Genomic DNA, 18,952 nt, shown 5'->3' on the forward strand with positions numbered 1-18,952 from the left:
CCAGCTTCCTCCCACAGTCCAAAGACATGCAGGTTAACTGGTGACTCTAAATTGCCCCTAGGTGTGAGTGTGAGTGTTTGTCTCTATGTGTCTGCCCCCTGCCTCTCGTCCAGTGTCAGCTGGGTTTGGTTCCAACCCCTCCCATCCCCTGACGACCCTTAAGGATAAGCAGTAATGACAATGGATGGATTTATTTGTGGCTTTGGAGGAAAGCCTGAAAGGAGGGGGGTGATCATTTCAGTTAATTTCTTCAACTCTGCAGGCCCCATTAATGGGTTGATATCATTCGAAGACTCAAATGTCTTCGAATGAAATCAGTGAGTTATGATTCAAGGGCAAGTTATTAGTGTTTAGTATTTGATGCACTGGTTGTGTAAAAGGGAATTATTGCAAGTGATGATCACGCACAATGTGACCACTAATGGAAACTTTAGTAGCCCACTTGGCTCTGGTAAGTATTTTAGTACATTCTTCAATAACCACAGTTGAAATAGAGTCTAATGGCACCATCCACACAACCTCCCATAAGACACAAACAAAAAGTGGTCCATAACTTCCTTCCACTATATTCTGATAAGGCTGTTCGTTTCTCTGCACTGTTTCTGTTCTCCTGTTGAAACATCTGTGTCCTAGACAGCATACAGCTCCCCAGCTGAATACAGAAACAGGGAACAAAACCTGCTGCAATTCATGTTGAGCTGGAACCCAGGGGATCCCAAACCTTCCTTTCAGGTTACACTTCTAACCAAATGCAAGAGCTATTATTACAAAAGGCTGTGACTCAACAAACGCATCTTTATCTCCCTGCATGTATGTGTGTGTGGAGAAAGTCTGGGGGAATGTGTGTGTATCTGTGTGTGTAAATGGATGTGCATTCAGACACAAGATCTGATGACAAGTGTGTGTTTGGCTTTTCTGTATTTTGTAAAGAAATAAAGGCAGGGAATAGAAGAGAAAAGCGCCCAGACGGGGATAAGGTGAGGGAGGGGAAAAGGATGGAGAGAGATACCCAGACCTATCCGTGGAGACCCGAGTGAAAAAAATAAAGCAGCGTCACACGTCTTTTGAAGGAGTAGAGAAGAAAGAGGCATGGAGGGAGAGCGAAAGAGGTCAGAGAAAGAGAGTGCAGGTGATGGTTTTAAGCTGCGGTGTCACAGGCAGATATAGACTCCTCTGCTGCCTGGCTGTCATCTGCATCACACACAATATCCCCTTTATTCGCAATATCACCTTTCCCTATTTCGCCTCATCTGCCTCCCTGCCGTAGCGGCTCCTAGTGTGATGCACTTTTTCCCTTCACATCACACAGCTGCCAGCGATACAGTATATATCATTCCCTGTCATTCTCACTCGCTGAAATACCTCACTTACACATGCAGCCTTTTTTTTCTCACATATATATTCTTTATTTAACCTTCCTCCTGTCTTTTACTGTAGGATTTCCTAATATAACGTATCTCTAAACACTTTTATTGTAACCTCATATATTACTTCCATTGCTATTGAGTTTCTGTAATCTTTTGAGTGCAATACATCATCCTAATTTCATGTTCAATCCTTTTTTTACACATAAACACAGAAAGTGTCATCGAATACACACAAAAACAGAAAACATCAGTAACTGGCTTTAAGTGAAACATGTTCTTTTACTCCTGCTGTTCCAAAACCTCTATCATATAATCTTGCCATTAAATTTATTCAAGACTTGAAACTAATCTTAATGTTCCCGATCTCTAATCCTATGAATAACTCTGAAATGCAACCGTTCCAAAGCTAAAGTAAACAAAATGTCCATAAATTGTACATTTTCACTCATCTTTTAATCCTTGAATGGAAAGGATAAAACAAGAGAACACAGATACACACTTCATGCTCACTTTCACTCTCTCTCCTTTTTTGTCTCTCACAAAGGTCCACACACACACACACACATGCAAACTGGACTCACTAAACCATGAAGAGACAGGGTTTGGTTCATTGCTCACCTTGGCTGGTTTGATCAATGGCAGTCTGCCTCCTACAAATCCCTCCCACAAACAGAGCTGAATAAACAGACAGGGAGCGTTTACACAGGCCCTGATAATCTTCTAATCCAGATAACCTGCTTTCTAACCAACACACAAACACTTTCACGCACGCTCACATGCACGCGGGAGTGAAAATGCACGCCGATACAGTGTACATATTCAGGAACACAAGCAGACAAATGTGCAGGAAAGCAGAGAACACACACCTCCACACACCAACATTTGCATGTGTGCATACACTCACACACACACTGTATCAGTGACTCCTGCCTATTATCCTCTCTGACCTCCTCGACAGGACATGGTTGATAGTCTCGTCGATGTTGATAACAGACAGAAGGGTTAATAGAGATTAATGGACTGTACACAGACGCACACACACATGCGAGAGTGAGAATAACATTTCAGTGTTGATGAGTCCAGAGGCTTTCATGTATCTCTGAAGTGTGTGTGTGTGTATGTTTGTGAATTTGATTAGTCGAGTGAAAGTATCATGTAGCTGTCGGCTGTGCGGCATTCCCTCGGCTTGATGGGATAATTGAAGCGTGACGAAGCCATATAGAGTTTGTCAAAAGTCTTAATGGTCTGAGTTTAGCGTCATGGACACCATGAGCACAGCGCTTAGTGTCATTAGCTTCCACTCCACAGAGCAGACTGAAATTTTATCAGCGAGAATTTTGATCAGATATTCAGACTGTTTACAGTTTTCTTTTTTGCATTTGTTAAGGCTCATTTCTCTACAGGAGTTCACTTTTCTAAACACTTCACACAGTTCTCTTTAGCAACATTCAGCTCAGCATTACAGTTTCTATAAATCCAAATTGCACTAATGCAACCGAAACACTTCATACACATCTCAGAATCACCTCGTGTACCCAAACATTGGTAGTGACACTTCACTATCAGTCGTTACACATTGACCATAAACATCACCAACAACACACAGCATAACAATTTTAGTGGCACTGTTGTCGTTGTTACGGTATATTTTATTTAGCTATTATTCAGAAACCAAGATTCCAGCACAACAAGAGTAAGGTCACTTCTGTATTGCACAGGTTGTGTTTCTGTGAACACACTGCCTACCTCTACCAGTGCGTGACGCTACCTCGCTGAACTACCTCGCTGTGTGTGGTCTTCACACAGACAGCGTGGCTGCTGCCCTGCTGCAGCCAGCCAGCCAGCCTATCTTTCTCCGATGAGTTTGCCTTTGATAATGGCCATCAAATAAAAGCCTTGTTAACAAATGAAGGGATCCTGTTCATAGACATGCTGCAGGTTCAAAATATTCTACAGGTACAGGCATGTAAACTGTAGTGAAAGATGTATACAGTTGCTGGTATGAGATCAATAAGACAGCCACAGATTATTGCCACTTTCAAGTCTATTTTTGCTGTACACATGTAATAAAAATAAAATAGGCGAGACTCTGAATCAGAGGCTCACTGCCCATGCAGGCTTTGTGGCTCTAACCTGTTAACAAAAAAAAAAAAGACAGGTTCCGCAACGTACGCATGCTGCCAGCGCCACAGGCACTGTGGCACAGTGTGTGTGTGTGGCACTGTGGATGTCATAGAGCTACAGATAGGGCTATATTAATGCTTTCTATCCATTTGTTTAACTGGGTTAGTGTTAGCTTAATGTGTGCAACTGTGCTATGATAATGCCCTGAAACCACCTGTGAAGGTAGCTAACGTATTTCTTCTTTTGTGTCTACTGGGCTCTTATGTTGGTTTTTGGGATTTCTAATGAATCTAAATTCATCAGTTTGAGTATCAGCCCATGCTTCAGTATGATATGCTATAGTTGCAATAATAGGCACGTGGTCAGGAAACAGTCACGGTCATGATCCATTGAAGCCAATGTTGACTGTAAGACAAACAGGAAACCGACAATTGACTTCCATGTCAAAGTCAGCCTATTCAACCACCACACCCACCTCCATATACACTTTGTTGCTCTGTAACACCTATATACTATACACTGTAGACTACACTGCATACTTTAACACCATCGCACAAACTCTACAGCTACAGCTCTAAACTACAGCCACTAGAATACTTGAACATAAGCACAAGTTTATGTTTTGGGCCATTCACTAAAATCAGAGTTTTCTTTTCACCTTGCTTTAGCGATGTAGACGTGTACTCCAGGACATGTCAGTACACTGTGATATCCCAGGGTGTGGATGTGGTTGCAGGTGTAAAGGAGAAAAAGACTTAAAATTTTCAAACAGAGATTTCAGTGACACATTGGTTTTCATCTTCAGTCAAAGATAGAAGATGTCTGTTGAAGAACTAGATTTTCTTTGTAAGGGTGAGAACAGAATATTACTATCAAATGTTACTTTTATTGGTGTAACTATGAGTGAAGCGTATAAATACAAAGATGTGTTCATGCAGAGAGATCTACTGTATCTTTTAACTCTCTTGAAAATCAAATGTCAAAGCCTGTCTGTCATAGCCTTTCTCTCTGTTGCCGTCCTAACTTTTTTCCATTACACTTTGACTGATTCTGTCCTTCAGTACACCTCGCTTTCACCGACAGCATCTTTGTCAATTCAACATTTTCTCCCCTCCCCCGCTCTCTCCTCAGGTACGGTGGACGAAGACGGCAGGCAGTGCGTCAGACAAGTTCCAGGAAACATCCATCTATAACGAGACGCTGCGCATCGAGGGCATCCAGAGGGTGCAGGGGGGTCGCTACTACTGCAAGGCCGACAACGGGGTGGGGGTGGCTGCCATCAAGTCCATCCGCGTAGATGTGCAGTGTAAGTGGGCAGGGAGAAAGAGGAAAAAAAACTCCTTCCACTTCTAGACCACAGCTGACTATCACTACTACAGCTATTCCCACTGTTAGAAAAGACCAAGATGGGGAGAGATGTAAAGATTGGAGGAGGAAAGATGAAAGACAGATTGGATAGATGATGAGATTTCAGGTGGGAATGGCTTCCAGGAGTATCTGATGACTTATGGTGGAAAGGATGAAAAGCATGGTAGGAGGATTTGTGGGAAGAGGATACATCAAATAGAAGTGCAGTATTTTGAAAGGATCTAGACATGATGGTGCAACACATATAAAAATTAAACAACTCAATGTCATGGTTCTTCTGCTTATACTATGCTTTTGGTTTTATTGTATAGATAATGTTTACTCCACCATTAGAAAGTCTGTCTGTTAAATCAGATACTCCTGGGGAAAAGTGAAGTCTGTGGGACATATTGAGAGTTTTGTTACAGTTAGTCCAGGTGGTACGGGCTCCCTAACCTGCTGTTTCTCAAGTAACCTGCTACTCTTAATAAAGAGTAGAAAAATCATAACCACCAACCTGGTTATTAGTTGTTTAGCCTGATACATCCTCACTAACGTTAAGCACTGATACTTAAGAGATCACCTCTCCTTTACTGACCTTGTTAAGATCCTTTGAACTGCCCCTTTAGTCTGGGGCTCAGTAAAGGGTCCTTTGTTACTGTTAGTGATAAAGGCAGTTGAGAAGCAGTGTTGTGTTGTAGGGGTCCCGTGCTGCTGCTTGTTTCACTGCCCCACTGTCCCTGTGAGTCAGGGGCCAGGTCATGGACACAAGCTGATGCACAACTATACACCCAGCACATCAATACTTTTTACAACTTTTTTCATTCCCAGCACCCTAAAATCCTTATCCATCCGTTACAGAGGTTTATTGCATAGACAGTTCCTTCCCTCATTGATTCAATCATTTTAATGGTGGGTTTATAGACTAATAGAAAAAGGCTGATTTTCCAAGGGCCCCATAACACTAAACATCCATTACCTGCGTTTCATTTGCTAAATTCCTCTCTTCTGGTGCTCTGCTTTGTGTGCAGTACAACACCATGGCCCACCACCCCTCCTGTAGCACTGAACGCCAAAACTATACAGTCAAAAGGATTTACACACACACACACACACACACACACACACACACGCATGCATGCATGCTCTCCCCATGCTTGTCCCCGTAGGATTTGTCACTTACACACCACCCTGCCTCAGCCTCTTAATGGGGCTCTCCCTCCCTCCCTCCCTCTTCCCCCCTCCCATTCTGCTGTTAGTGTTAGCTCTCCCCAGGCGCTAGCTTGGCCCCTGCTGGGGAGCCGGTAATTGCAGGGGGCCGGGTAGTAAACAGGTTGTATTGTGTGTGTAGTTATGACAGGAGCTCTGTGAAGCTAACCAGCTCTGACGGCCAATGCTTGTTCAATTCCCCATCCCCCATGCGGCGCTAGACCCAGCGGCGGTCAGCCACGCTTCCTACACAGGGCGACTTTGGTGCTAGAATGATGTAACAATTAGCCCAGGGAACCAGGGAGGCAGAGAGAGAGAGAGAGAGAGAGAGAGAGAGAAAGAGAAATAGATGAAAGTGGAAGTAAAGATGGATGGGCGAGTGGGAAAACAGGGATTGTAAGCAGGGAAGGAGGAAGAGGGAAAAGCAGGGAGGGAGCAAGCAGCAGGGAGGACAGTAGGACAACTGGAAAGACCACCAGACTTTATCCTTTTATTTTGGATGTATTTGATTTTACTCCCATGTCTGCCTTACATCATTCATTCATTCAAAAAGAAAAAAAATTAAACCAAAAATCATTTACAAAAAGCAAAATTGATTTCTTGTTTTTTGATTTTTTTAATTTCAATTTTGAAACAAAGCATTTTAGATTTGATTTAAACAGTTTTGTTTTTATGTTTTAAGTTTTATTCTTGAATCCAAAAAGGAACACAATTAAAATGAATTGCCAAAGAGCCAAATCAGACTTGTTCTTGAATTGTTTTTTGATTCTGACACAAAACCTTTTTTTTTTTTTTTTTCATTTTTGGGGTTTGAAACAAATAACAGATACTTTTGTTATATTTATTTTGTGTTGTTTTTAAACTACAAATGAATTATGGATTATACAATGATATACAGACCTGACAAAAATGGTGATTGATTGTGGCTGAAGAATTGTACTATTGAGGCAGCTGCAATTTAAACTCAAAAAGGGGGGGAAAGGGGGAGAAGAAAAAAGAAGAGGAAGGAGAATGAGACAAATGGATGGAGAGAGAAAAAGAAAAATGAGCACAGCTAGAGAGGAAGGTATTGAGGAAAAGAGAGAGGGACCAAGAGATGCACATAATAAGGCAGATATGCTCATATTCTTCTCAGTGTGGATGGATCCAGCAGAGCAGTTATTGGACTGGAAGGCAGAACATGTTGTTACCTGTACAGGCTACAAACATGAGCTTCACTTCTCTCTCCTCTCACAATCACACAATTTCAGCCGTTTTCCATGTCTCAGCTTTTTTAACTGAAATGACCACGCACTGCACTTTATTCGCTGTTTATTCCTCCTTGTTTCATGTTGTCTTCTCATCCTCCTTGTTTTTCTCCCTTCCCGCCTGCCTCTCTGAACCACCCACGCCAGAGCGTGATGGTTTTGTGTGTCTGTGCATGAAGTGAGTCAGCTGGGGTCTCTCCCCTCTCAGCTGTGAGGCTCAACCAAACACAGCAGTGTCTGGCTTTAGGTTATCTGTCCCGCATGCAGCTTTTACTTCGCTTTCATGTAATCGCATGGATGCAAGCAGGCATGCAAGAAAGCATGCACACACACACACACACAAATGCCTATCCTTCACTCATTTCTTTGTAACATGCACAAATATTTTCCATTGACATTGACAGACGTGCACATGCACACTGATGCATACAGAAATACGAATACACTTCCAAGTGTGCACGTGTATTCAAATATGTCAGATACGTATGTTAAAGCACACACACACACTCACACTTCAAAGTGCAGTGTGTGAGAGCAAGATGAACAGTCTGGAAGAATGAAAAGGCGAGAGTTTCAGGATTAAAGGTGCTTTTTCAATATTCTGCTTTGAATTGAAGGCACATACAGTAAAGTTCACTTATATATTTCTATAGTTGGCTCCCTGCCATTCCCTCCTTTCATTTTTTTATTTTGTCCATTCCTTCCTTTTGGTTTTTTACTCCACAACCATACGCACACAGACCTTTGCACCTTCCTTTTCTTATTATGTACGCATTCCTGATTTTATTTCTGTATTCTGAATAAAGTCTGTGGATCAGTTATTATTTTAGCATGCATTTACTTATTACCCGTAAGGCTATCTGAATAAATCAGTTAGTATAGAATAGTTGATGCAAGCCTTTCCATATGAATCTACCCACAGAGCCCTCAGTCTATATAGTTAATAAGCAAATACACGTTGAGTTATTCATTCCCTTTGTCAATCATCTCTTCATTCACTTCCACAGAAAGCACATACAGCATCCTTTCCAAGTATAGCCACTTAGACTGGCCTCCTTGATGCTTTGTACTCAGCAACACCTCATCCAGCCATCACCTGTTTCCACAATAAACATCTTTCCCTGTTAGACCTCCATCACACAGGGGTCACCTGTATCAACCACCTGACCAATGACCTGGCACTCTAACCACTGAGGCAGTGGGACAGTGAGCTGGCGGGGTTTAACTTTGAGTAGCCTCTACTGATGGGATGGACTTGGTTCAGAAACCCAACCAATGACAGAATTAAAAAGAATGTACTCATGAAAAAAATGGTTAGCTCTACTTTTTGTGGATTCATTACTCTCTTCAGGACACAACCAGGTAAGTGGAAAGGTTGGGGGGGTAGTGGTGATGATGATGATGATGATGATGATGATGATGATGATGATGATGATGATGATGATGTGCGCATGGTGACAATAGTGATGCTGGCTATGCTAATGTTGATGGCAATGTTGTGGCTCAAGAACTTTGCAAAAGACTAATTGCCTTTCCCTAAAGCAGGGTTTTTTGTTTGATGCTGCAGGACCTCCATCAGACAAAACTGAGAAAACTGCACCCTCAACACAAATAGCTGTGTATGAATAGTTTGACAAGTTTGTCAGAGTTTCAGAAATACAGTAGTCCCTCGCTATAACGCAGTTCACCTTTCGCGGCCTCGCTGTTTTGCGGATTTTTTCAGTGCAATTTTGCATGCTTTTTTTTACAGTGTGTGAACGCGCATTGCGTTCTGCGTCCTGATTGGCTAAGGGACTGTAGACCACTGTCAATCAATCTCCTCCGTGCTGTGTCTCTGTACAGTACAGAATGCGTTCGGCTTGCCAAATTTACATAAATGTTCAATCGCTAGCAGTGTGACTTTTAAGTGCTGCCTGTTTGCAAGACAAACAAACAAGTCAAACAAGAGATAAATGTGAGAAAATGTTAATGCCTGTCTGAGAAAAGATATATAGAATAATTGTAAAAAATAAAGCTGACTACTTCGCGGATTTCGCCTACTGCGGGTTATTTTTAGAACGTAACCCCCGCAATAAACGAGGGACCACTGTACATGGACAATGTCAGTGGGACATTGTTAACCTTAGTAAAATCACTAAAATATTGATAGTCCAACTTGAATGGATTTTGTGACCCCTTGTCTTTGTCCTCTATCTTGGGGATAATTATGCTCTAAATTGTGGAACTACGGTATCTACAGTCACTTGCTTCCATTTCAGCAGTTTGGTACCATTAAAAGTATGCCAAATTAGCTGCTAGCAGTTTCTGTTTGTTCCCATCATTGTCCCCATGTTAATTAATGGTGGATGAAGACCATGATGTCATTGGTAACTCAAGCTGTATCTAAACATTTTCACGTCATGAGTTATGATTCCAAGGAAGAGTTAAGATTTTTGAAATTGTCGATCGCACGTACAGAACATATACCGATACATGTACAGAAGTACATATGCATACCGTACACCGTATTTAATTTTTTAATTTAACAACAAGGTTAAGGTATTCTAGAAGCAGGCCCAGTTGATCAAACATAAACCTCCTGTTCAGCTGTTTTTCCAGCCAGACTTTGTTTTTTCAAACAAACTATCACTAACCTCTTGTGGCATTGCCAGTAATGACATTATAAGTCAATGAAGTAGAAGACCGCAAATCTCCAAATGTACACAAGCCCTTTCACAGCTTTGGCAGTTATCACACTAACTGTCACTGGCTACGGGAGTCAATAGAACAATGTCTAATCTATTATTCTAGCACTGTGGCTTTAGAAAAACTCCCAGAGCAGTAATAGTAGTGCTCTCGAATAGGTGTTTTCAACAGAGGCGCACACACACACACACACACACACACACACACAAACACACAAACACATGCACTTTCACACCCATAAAGAGCAGGCTAGGTGGCATTAAGTCTGTCCATGTTGGCCAGAGATTTCTGTCACAACACGGGCTCCGTGCTGCAGGGCAGCACCAGTCCTGGCTGAAACAGGAAGGGCAGTGCCTCGGGTGGTGCTCAGCAGAAACACAATATGCACACACATTCATTACACGCTGCACACACACACTTTGACACAGAAAGCAAGTAAACTGTGGTACAGACAGGGAGAGAAACAGAGAAGCAGTAGCAGGTAACTTAAAAGAAGCGTTGACCTTTCAGTGCGATTGAGGCTGAAGCCACTGGGTGAATCATTGGGCCACCACATGTCTGTCTGAATCACACAGCGCAGCAAATACTCACAAAAACTTGCTTACCTTTGCTCAACATTTCTTTCACATCTCATTCCACGTTTCTCTTTTCTTAACTTTTATCTGTTTATCCTCCACTCTCTGGCACTCAATGCCCCTCTCTCTGTGTGTTACTTGCTATTAATCTCTGTTGCTCTTTCAATATATATTTCTGTTTGTGCAAGCTTCTTCGTGATCTCCTTGGTCTGCTTGTGTTTTCTCCGTCTCTCAGCCTTGTCTCCGTAGAATGTGTCTCTTCTATTTCCATTCATTTCATCCCCTGTCCAATTGTCTTATTCAAGCTAAGTCTATGAAGGAATGGCTGTTGTTAAAATGCAAGGCTGTTATTGAAGAGGTGTGTTTTGATATATAGTTTATATGTTTGCTCATTTTTTTTCTTACTTTACAGCTCCATGATTTGAGTTGGTCTGCAGCACGTAGTTAGAATAAGTACATTTGAAATGTACAAGAGGATGTTGGATTCCTGGTAATCTGGAAACTCTCCTTGGCCTCGAGACAATCTGATATTTTCTGTTGATTTTTCCCATCCAGTCAAAAGGAATTTTTATGTGTCTGTGGGCATTTTGTGCGTGACAACTCAGCATTGCACTTCCAGCTTCCCCTTGCTCAACACATCAAATAGTCTCTTTACCTAATGCCTTTGAAAGAACCTTCACTAGTCTGCCAGATTCTTTGTTAATGGCCATGAGTTCCTCATGTTGCCCAATTTACAAAAATGAAAGATATCACTGAGGGGTAAAAGGCTTGTCTTTCTCATGGTCCACATGAGACATGGTACCCAAATCACAAGTGTAATTAATAAGTTTAATTAAGGCACAAGTCCCATTTAGATGTGTCAATGAGCCAGCAACAACTGAATGCAGCTATTATTAGTTCCATGTGTTTGACAAATAGAAATGTGCGAGAAAGGAAAAAAAAACGTAACTTGGTGTGCATTGTATGACTAAATTATATAAATATTACTTATTAGGGCAAACGCATTTCTTCACTTTATAATGTAAGATAAAGGGCTGTGACACTTGCCTTAAGCGGTGCCCCCTGTTTCATCTGGCTGCTCTGCTCTCCCATGACACCATGTTCTTTCATGCCACTCCCAGACTACCTCCTGTGTCTGATTTGTGTGTGTGTGTGTGTGTGGATGTAGTTCTCAGTAAATACAACTGATGGCAACAGTGATACATTTTAGTTTTCAAAAATGATTATCAATATTATTTCTTTGGCAGCAGTAGATCGAGGTAGTGCAACTTTATGATATCAACTATCGACTATCAATAGGTTGGAAAAAGTCTACTGTCTAATGACTACATAATATAGTGACAATAAAATGGAGATATGAATTCCCCTTATATAGCAAACTAGCCTCGAGCAATCTCATTACTATCGGATGATGTTTTTGATCAGCAGTTGCAATGGCAATTGCAGCAAGTGGAATTACATTCTTGCAGGATCTGGTGAATTATATTGATCTACATCAGAGGGCTCCTGATGCATGGTGCTTGGCATCATGCACGTGAATTAGCACTCATACATGCATGGAATAGATATACGTGCAATTGCACGCTAAATTCTACTGTTGCTTCCAACATGACATACATCTGCATATGTTGCATGCACACAGGAATACACGCAGGCACTCACTCTCATGTAAAAGAGCATGAGGTAGATTTGCACACAAAAGAGCACACAGTGCAATGCTTCAGCTTGCATGCGGAGCATTCATCTTTCCACACTGCCATGTTTCATTTGTCTCCTTCCTCCTTGCAGACTGATATTCTTGTTGGCTGTGACAGAAGGAAACTCTTTAGTCAACCATAATGAGTTCATAACATCGTATGATAAATAAAGATAGCACGTTGCACTGTCACAGCAACAAGACTGGATTTGAACCCAGCTGGAATTCTTGTGTTCATCCGATGGTTGTTGTGGATTTCATCCCACTGACAGTCTGTGCAGGTTGGGTGAATTGACACTAGCTTTCTCTCTAAAAAACAAAAAGAGCAGTTGCCACAGAAGAAATAGACATTAAAGAGAAAAGATAGATAAATAGACAGATAGAGGTTGAAAAAATGACCTTAAAATGAGTGAGTATATTTGGAATGGATGAATTATGTGTCTCAGGATGACCTCTTCAAACCACAGAAGCACATAAATTACAATAAATAGATCTTGAATATGTGCTGCCCCACACACATCATGTCCTTCTTTCAAAATCTTTATCGGAGAAGTTCATTCAGGTAGTACTTTCACTGCTTTGGTATCAAGTGTTTTACACACACGAAGGTTGCTCTATTCTTTGTAAGTACTTTTATTTGATTTAAAATTAGATGTTCATATTATATTATATTATATATCAGTTTTTCCCTCAATTTAATTTAAAAGGATTCTAAAATAATTCCAAAAAAGCAGAACCAAAAAAACAAGAACATTTGCCAGAAGTAGAGAACACTGTAAGCGCTCCAAAAGGAGGCTTATAATGCAACAGGCAGTAGACAAATAGTTCTGTTGATTTTTTCCAATAATTACTGTGAGGAAATGTGGGAGTAGGGCGAGGTGAATTTGAGGAAAGTTGGTGTTCTGTTTTTGTTTTACAGGGTTCTTAAACTTGAGATGGTAAATGTCAGTAAATGTTGAACGCAAAGCAGGAACATAGATTCGACATTTCTATTCAGAAGCTTTGAAAATGCCAGTGGAGAGCATTAATGTATAAGAAATGAAAAACACGAAACAAAAAAAGAAAGAAAATAGCATGAACATTATCTTGTTGTCTTCAGTGGTACATATGGCCTTGGGAGCTTGATGAATCCTGCACATTCTGAAATACACAAATCTATTTCCAGTACCGAGTGTTCACTTCAATACCTAGATGGAACATCCACATTGAGATTTGCACATTGTGAACTGTCAGTAGCTATCTGGGGCAGTCAGTACCAAAGGCTACATGCTTAAAAGTAAAAATGTTCCACATATGTGATGCTGTTGAACAGTAGCTCAGTGACTTTAATATAGTGCTAACACTGTGAGGGTTAGTGGTCTAGATCCCCACGGGCTCACCTGCCAAAAATGTAAGCACTCATATAGTAGCGAGGCACATCGGCTCGAACCACAAAATTGTATATAATGAAGTGATATGGGTATGTTGAGTATGTTGTCGAAGTTCATAATAATTCTGCTTTAATTTAAGAGAGAGCACATAGCATGTAAGCATGTTCAAGTTGAATTATATGAGTGGAAAAATGCCATAATAGCTGAAATAAATTAGAACCGTTAACACCCTTAGACAGCACAGCTGTGGAGCATCTATCAATTCATGTCCTCTTTTTCACTGCAAAAGTACAAATCTTTCTAGGATGCAGTGACATTTTCACAATGGAGATTTAAAACCATTTAAGAGGGCATCACATGAATAAAACCAGGTACTGCATTAAGTGCTATGGGAGGTGCCGGTGTGACACTGAAATACTGACATAATGCCGATGCCACATGATGCAGCAGGTGTATCCTGCAAATGGCAAAAACACGTTATTCACTTGTTCATTTCACTTGATGTCTGAGATTTGTGGCAAAATGTTACACATTGCTTACACATTATCTAGTCCATTTTTTATGTTGCGTTTAATACGTGGAGATACCAAAATCCAGTGCTTTGTGGTAGAACAAAATGTGCTCCTACTATTTTGTTGGTTACATTCAGTTTTACCATACAGCAGCCGCCATAACAAAGACAACTATAAGCCTGTGAGGGAGTTTTATTGTTCATTCAAAGCAGCAGCAAAATAAACGGAATGCTGAATGTCCCTTTAGAATAATACTAGTAAAACGCACCATGTGTTAGCGGTACATGACTTAACATGATCCAGATTGAAATAAATTGATTAAACAGGCTGATAAAAAAAGAAAAGTTGATGTAGCAACATCTAAGGTACAGCTGTACAGCTTATATTCAATATTAACTGGCAGAATATGCACAGTAATTATTAGGCCTATCGGCCATGTTCTTTGCTCTCTATCTGCATCTAAAAGATTCTCATTACCACTATCTCACCTCCAGTCAAATATGCAAATGAAATAATTTGACTCACGAAATGAAGTAAAAATACACCTTCATCGTACAGAGCCAGCCTAGTCACTCTGAGTTCTCATTTGATCATTGTAAGGAGGAGAATATGCTTATTATCACTTCCACTGCTACTAGATTATCATCATATCGTTGTCAGATCCACTTCAGAACCAATATGATGGAATACTAAAGTGGATTTCATTACCAAGCACATACATTCACAGAGTCTCTTTTAGATGAATGGGCTTGACTTAATAAGTCGATACTGAATGTGTGTATGTTTGTGTGTGTCTGTGTGTTTGCGAGCAAGAGAGTATTTTTTACAATTTGTACAGTGTGTGTGTACAAGTGAGTGAGTGTGTCTAAGTATGTGTGCTTGACTGTGTGTATGCTAAGCAACAGGAGGACTATTGTTACAGGAAAATAATACATCTCTCTTTCTATAAAATCTAATTTTGTTCCACAGTGCATCCTATTTTTATGACTGAGCAGGCAAAAGATGTTTCATAGATATAGAACAGCAGGCAGGTATGAGAAGGTGAGGGAGCTATTGTGCTGTTCCTCATGAATACATTTTTTTTGATTAAGTCCATCCTTTTGATATTTAAAGTCCTTTGGATAAAAGCGGAAAGAGAGATTTTGATTCCCTATAACATTCAACTTCATGCTCTCTCTCCTTTCTGCTGTTTAAAATCAAATTATTTAACTCACTGTTTACACCAAACACAACACCGAAACAAATAAAAAATGAAAAATACCATGGATTCAAAAAATGTATTCACCAATTTATTGATTTATTTACTTAACATTTTTCAAGGCTTCTTGGCTTTTTTGAAAATGAAGGGAACAAACACACTCACTGCCTGTACGATCTGTTCTACTATAATGTACTACTCTCTCTATATATACAGTGGGTACGGAAAGTATTCAGACCCCTTCACTTTTTCCACATTTTGTTATGTTACAGCCTTATTCCAAAATGGATTAAATTCTTTTTTTCCCTCATCAATCTACACACAATACCCCATAATGACAAAGTGAAAAAAGTGTTTTAGAAATTTTTGCAAATGTATTAAAAATAAAAAACTGAAATATCACATGTACATAAGTATTCACACCCTTTGCTATGACACTCAAAACTGAGCTCAGGTGCATCCTGTTTCCACTGATCGTCCTTGAGATGTTTCTACAACTTGACTGGAGTCCTGTGGTAAATTCAATTGATTGGACTTGATTTGGAAAGGCACACACCTGTCTATATAAGGTCCCACAGCTGACAGTGCATGTCAGAGCAGAAACCAAGCCATGAATTGTCTGTAGACCTCCGAGACAGGATTGTATCGAGGCACAGATCTGGGGAAGGGTACAGAAAAATTTCTGCAGCATTGAAGGTCCCGAAGAGCACAGTGGCCTCCATCATTCGTAAATGGAAGAAGTTCAGAACCACCAGGACTCTTCCTAGAGCTGGCCGCCCGTCCAAACTGAGCAATCAGGGGAGAAGGGCCTTGGTCAGAGAGGTGACCAAGAACCCGATGGTCACTCTGACAGAGCTCCAGCGTTACTCTGAGGAAATGGGAGAACCTCCCAGAAGGACAACCATCTCTGCAGCACTCCACCAATCAGGCCTTTATGGTAGAGTGACGGAAGCCTCTCCTCAGTAAAAGGCACATGACAGCCCGCTTGGAGTTTGCCAAAAGGCACCTAAACGACTCTCAGACCATGAGAAACAAGATTCTCTGGTCTGATGAAACCAAGATAGAACTATTTGGCCTGAATGCCAAGCGTCACGTCTGGAGGAAACCAGGCACCGCTCATCACCTGGCAAATACCATCCCTACGGTGAAACATGGTGGTGGCAGCATCATGCTGTGGGGATGTTTGTCAGTGGCAGGAACTGGGAGACTAGTCAGGATAGAGGGAAAGATGAATGCAGCAAAGTACAGAGACATCCTGGATGAAAACCTGCTCCAGAGCGCTCAGGATCTCAGACTGGGGCGACGGTTCACCTTCCAACAGGACAATGACCCGAAGCACACAGCCAAGATAATGAAGGAGTGTCTTCAGGACAAGTCTGTGAATGTCCTTGAGTGGCCCAGCCAGAGCCCAGACTTGAACCCCATTGAACATCTCTGGAAATACCTGAAAATAGCTGTGCAGCGACGCTCCCCATCTAACCTGACAGAGCTTGAGAGGATCTGCAGAGAAGAATGGGGGAAAAACACCCCAAATGCAGGTGTGCCAAGCTTGTAGCATCATACCCAAGAAGACTTGAGGCTGTAATCGCTGCCTAAGGTGCCTCAAGTACTGAATAGAGGGTGTGAATACTTATGTACATATGATATTTCAGTTTTTTATTTTTAATACATTTGCAAAAATTTCTAAAAAACTTTTTTCACTTTGTCATTATGGGGTATTGTGTGTAGATTGATGAGGAAAAAAAAGAATTTAATCCATTTTGGAATAAAGTTGTAACGTAACAAAATGTGGAAAAAGTGAAGGGGTCTGAATACTTTCCGTACCCACTGTATATATAAATGGAAAGAAGTGTACATAAAATGTGTGCAAAGTACTGTCTACATGAAATTATGTTTTTATGCTACTAAATAGTTTTTCCAATAACAGTGTGGTGATAAACGTAATGGGTAATGGTGGCCTGGATCACATGAACCAGCAGATTTGTTTTTTATATGGATGGTGGGGGTGGTGATGGGCATACGAAGCACAGCTGTGATTAAGTTTAAGATATTCAAGATATTTTTGCAGAAAACAAATTAAATATATGGTAGATTTTTATTGATTTTACTTGCGAGTTGGCAAATATCTAATAATAATAATAATATAATTATTGTTATCATTGTTATTATTTATTATTATTACTATTATTACGCATGTGTTCCTGTACCTGTGTACATGCATGCCTCATTATGTTTGTGTCTGTGGTTGTTGTGCATTATTGTGCTTAAGTCCTGTCTGTTTGCATCATTGCTCTGGAACAGACAGTCCAAATACAACAGCCTCCCCTGTAATCTCAAAGCCAACCGATATTGATTTTATTTCAGTTTCCTGAAATGAAACACTAATTGTCTTTGCTCTACATAATACAGATGTCCTTTTTCCAAGGCAACAGAATTTTGCATGTGGCAACCTGTTTTCCATTTCTTTCTATTTCAATCAGGAGAGACTTGATTGAAAGAGTGGCTTAGAGTAATTAAATCAATCTATCCGGCATACAGGAGAGTGCACACTATAGAAAAACTTCAGAAAACTGCGTTGTCGTTATCATTTTAGGTGGTCGCAGTCATAGCATGAGCTGTACAGGGATACTCCCCCCCTCCCAATGGTGTCTAGACAGTGGTGGAGGTGAAGGGGTGAAAAGTAATGGCTAAATATGTGGATGGAGATGGAGCAGAATTCCCTCTAAGCTCAGGGGATGGAAGGTCCCATGGCTGCTGGTTGTGTTAGGCGGAACGGACTGGCTAGACCCACAATGCAGACAGGACACAATGGTAGAAGACATTAGATTTTAATGGAAACACAAACAAATGGAGCCGGAACAGGGAGGGGACCAGGGGAAGCAGGCTGGTGTAGAGGGAACCAGGACTGGAGTAGAGATCCAGGGGAGCAGGCAGGCGTAGTGTGGAGGAGAGAGAGCCGGAGTGCAGACCTGGGGAAGCAGGCTGGAGGTGCAGGTAGCAGGGCTGAGACGAAGACCAGGGTAGACCGACTGGTGAGGAGGACAAAAACCGAGACAGAGACGAGGAACAAATACTAGCGATAGCAAATCTAGACACGAAGAACCTGAAGTGACTGTACGGATACTGGACAATCTGGCACACGACAAAGGGAGACGCAGACTATTTAAACACAAGGTAATGGGGAACAGGTGGAAACAATCAGGGTGGGGCAGACAATCACAAAGGCGGGAAACACACAAGGGCAGGAAGTCAAAAGCCTGAAACGAGAGGAGAGTTCTGGGTTTCAACATAAAACAGGAAGTGGGAGACAAGACTAGACACAAGTGAACAGACATACACACGAGACATGACAGGTTGTGAGGTGCTGCATCAGTCTGACACTGATGTGACTGCAGCAGGAAAAGTTTGACAGCAGCGAGACATTTGGCTCACTAAGGTTATGACAAAATGTCGTTGGTGAGCGCCCTCAATCAGCTGATTAAGTTGGAAACGGGAAAGGGAAGACATAGAGAGAGAGAGAGAGAGAGAGAGTCTCAGTAAATAGGGTAAGGGTGTAAGGATAAAGATAGTCTTCCTGATTGAACTTGCTTTCTTTAACTGCACATAATTATATATTATTCAT

At 41.2% G+C, this 18,952-nt stretch overlaps 1 protein-coding gene across 1 annotated transcript in view; it reads left to right on the top strand.

Moving 5' to 3' along the window:
- Positions 1–18,952, top strand: part of LOC139203484 (MAM domain-containing glycosylphosphatidylinositol anchor protein 1) — a 170,314-nt gene that overhangs the window by 64,331 nt on the left and 87,031 nt on the right. The window contains exon 3 of the mRNA XM_070833253.1: positions 4,623–4,797. Within this exon, the coding sequence (XP_070689354.1) occupies positions 4,623–4,797 (175 nt within the window). The remainder of the gene's footprint in view (positions 1–4,622; positions 4,798–18,952) is intronic.

This window comes from Pempheris klunzingeri, chromosome 1, assembly GCF_042242105.1.
Source record: "Pempheris klunzingeri isolate RE-2024b chromosome 1, fPemKlu1.hap1, whole genome shotgun sequence".
Lineage (NCBI taxonomy): Eukaryota > Metazoa > Chordata > Actinopteri > Acropomatiformes > Pempheridae > Pempheris > Pempheris klunzingeri.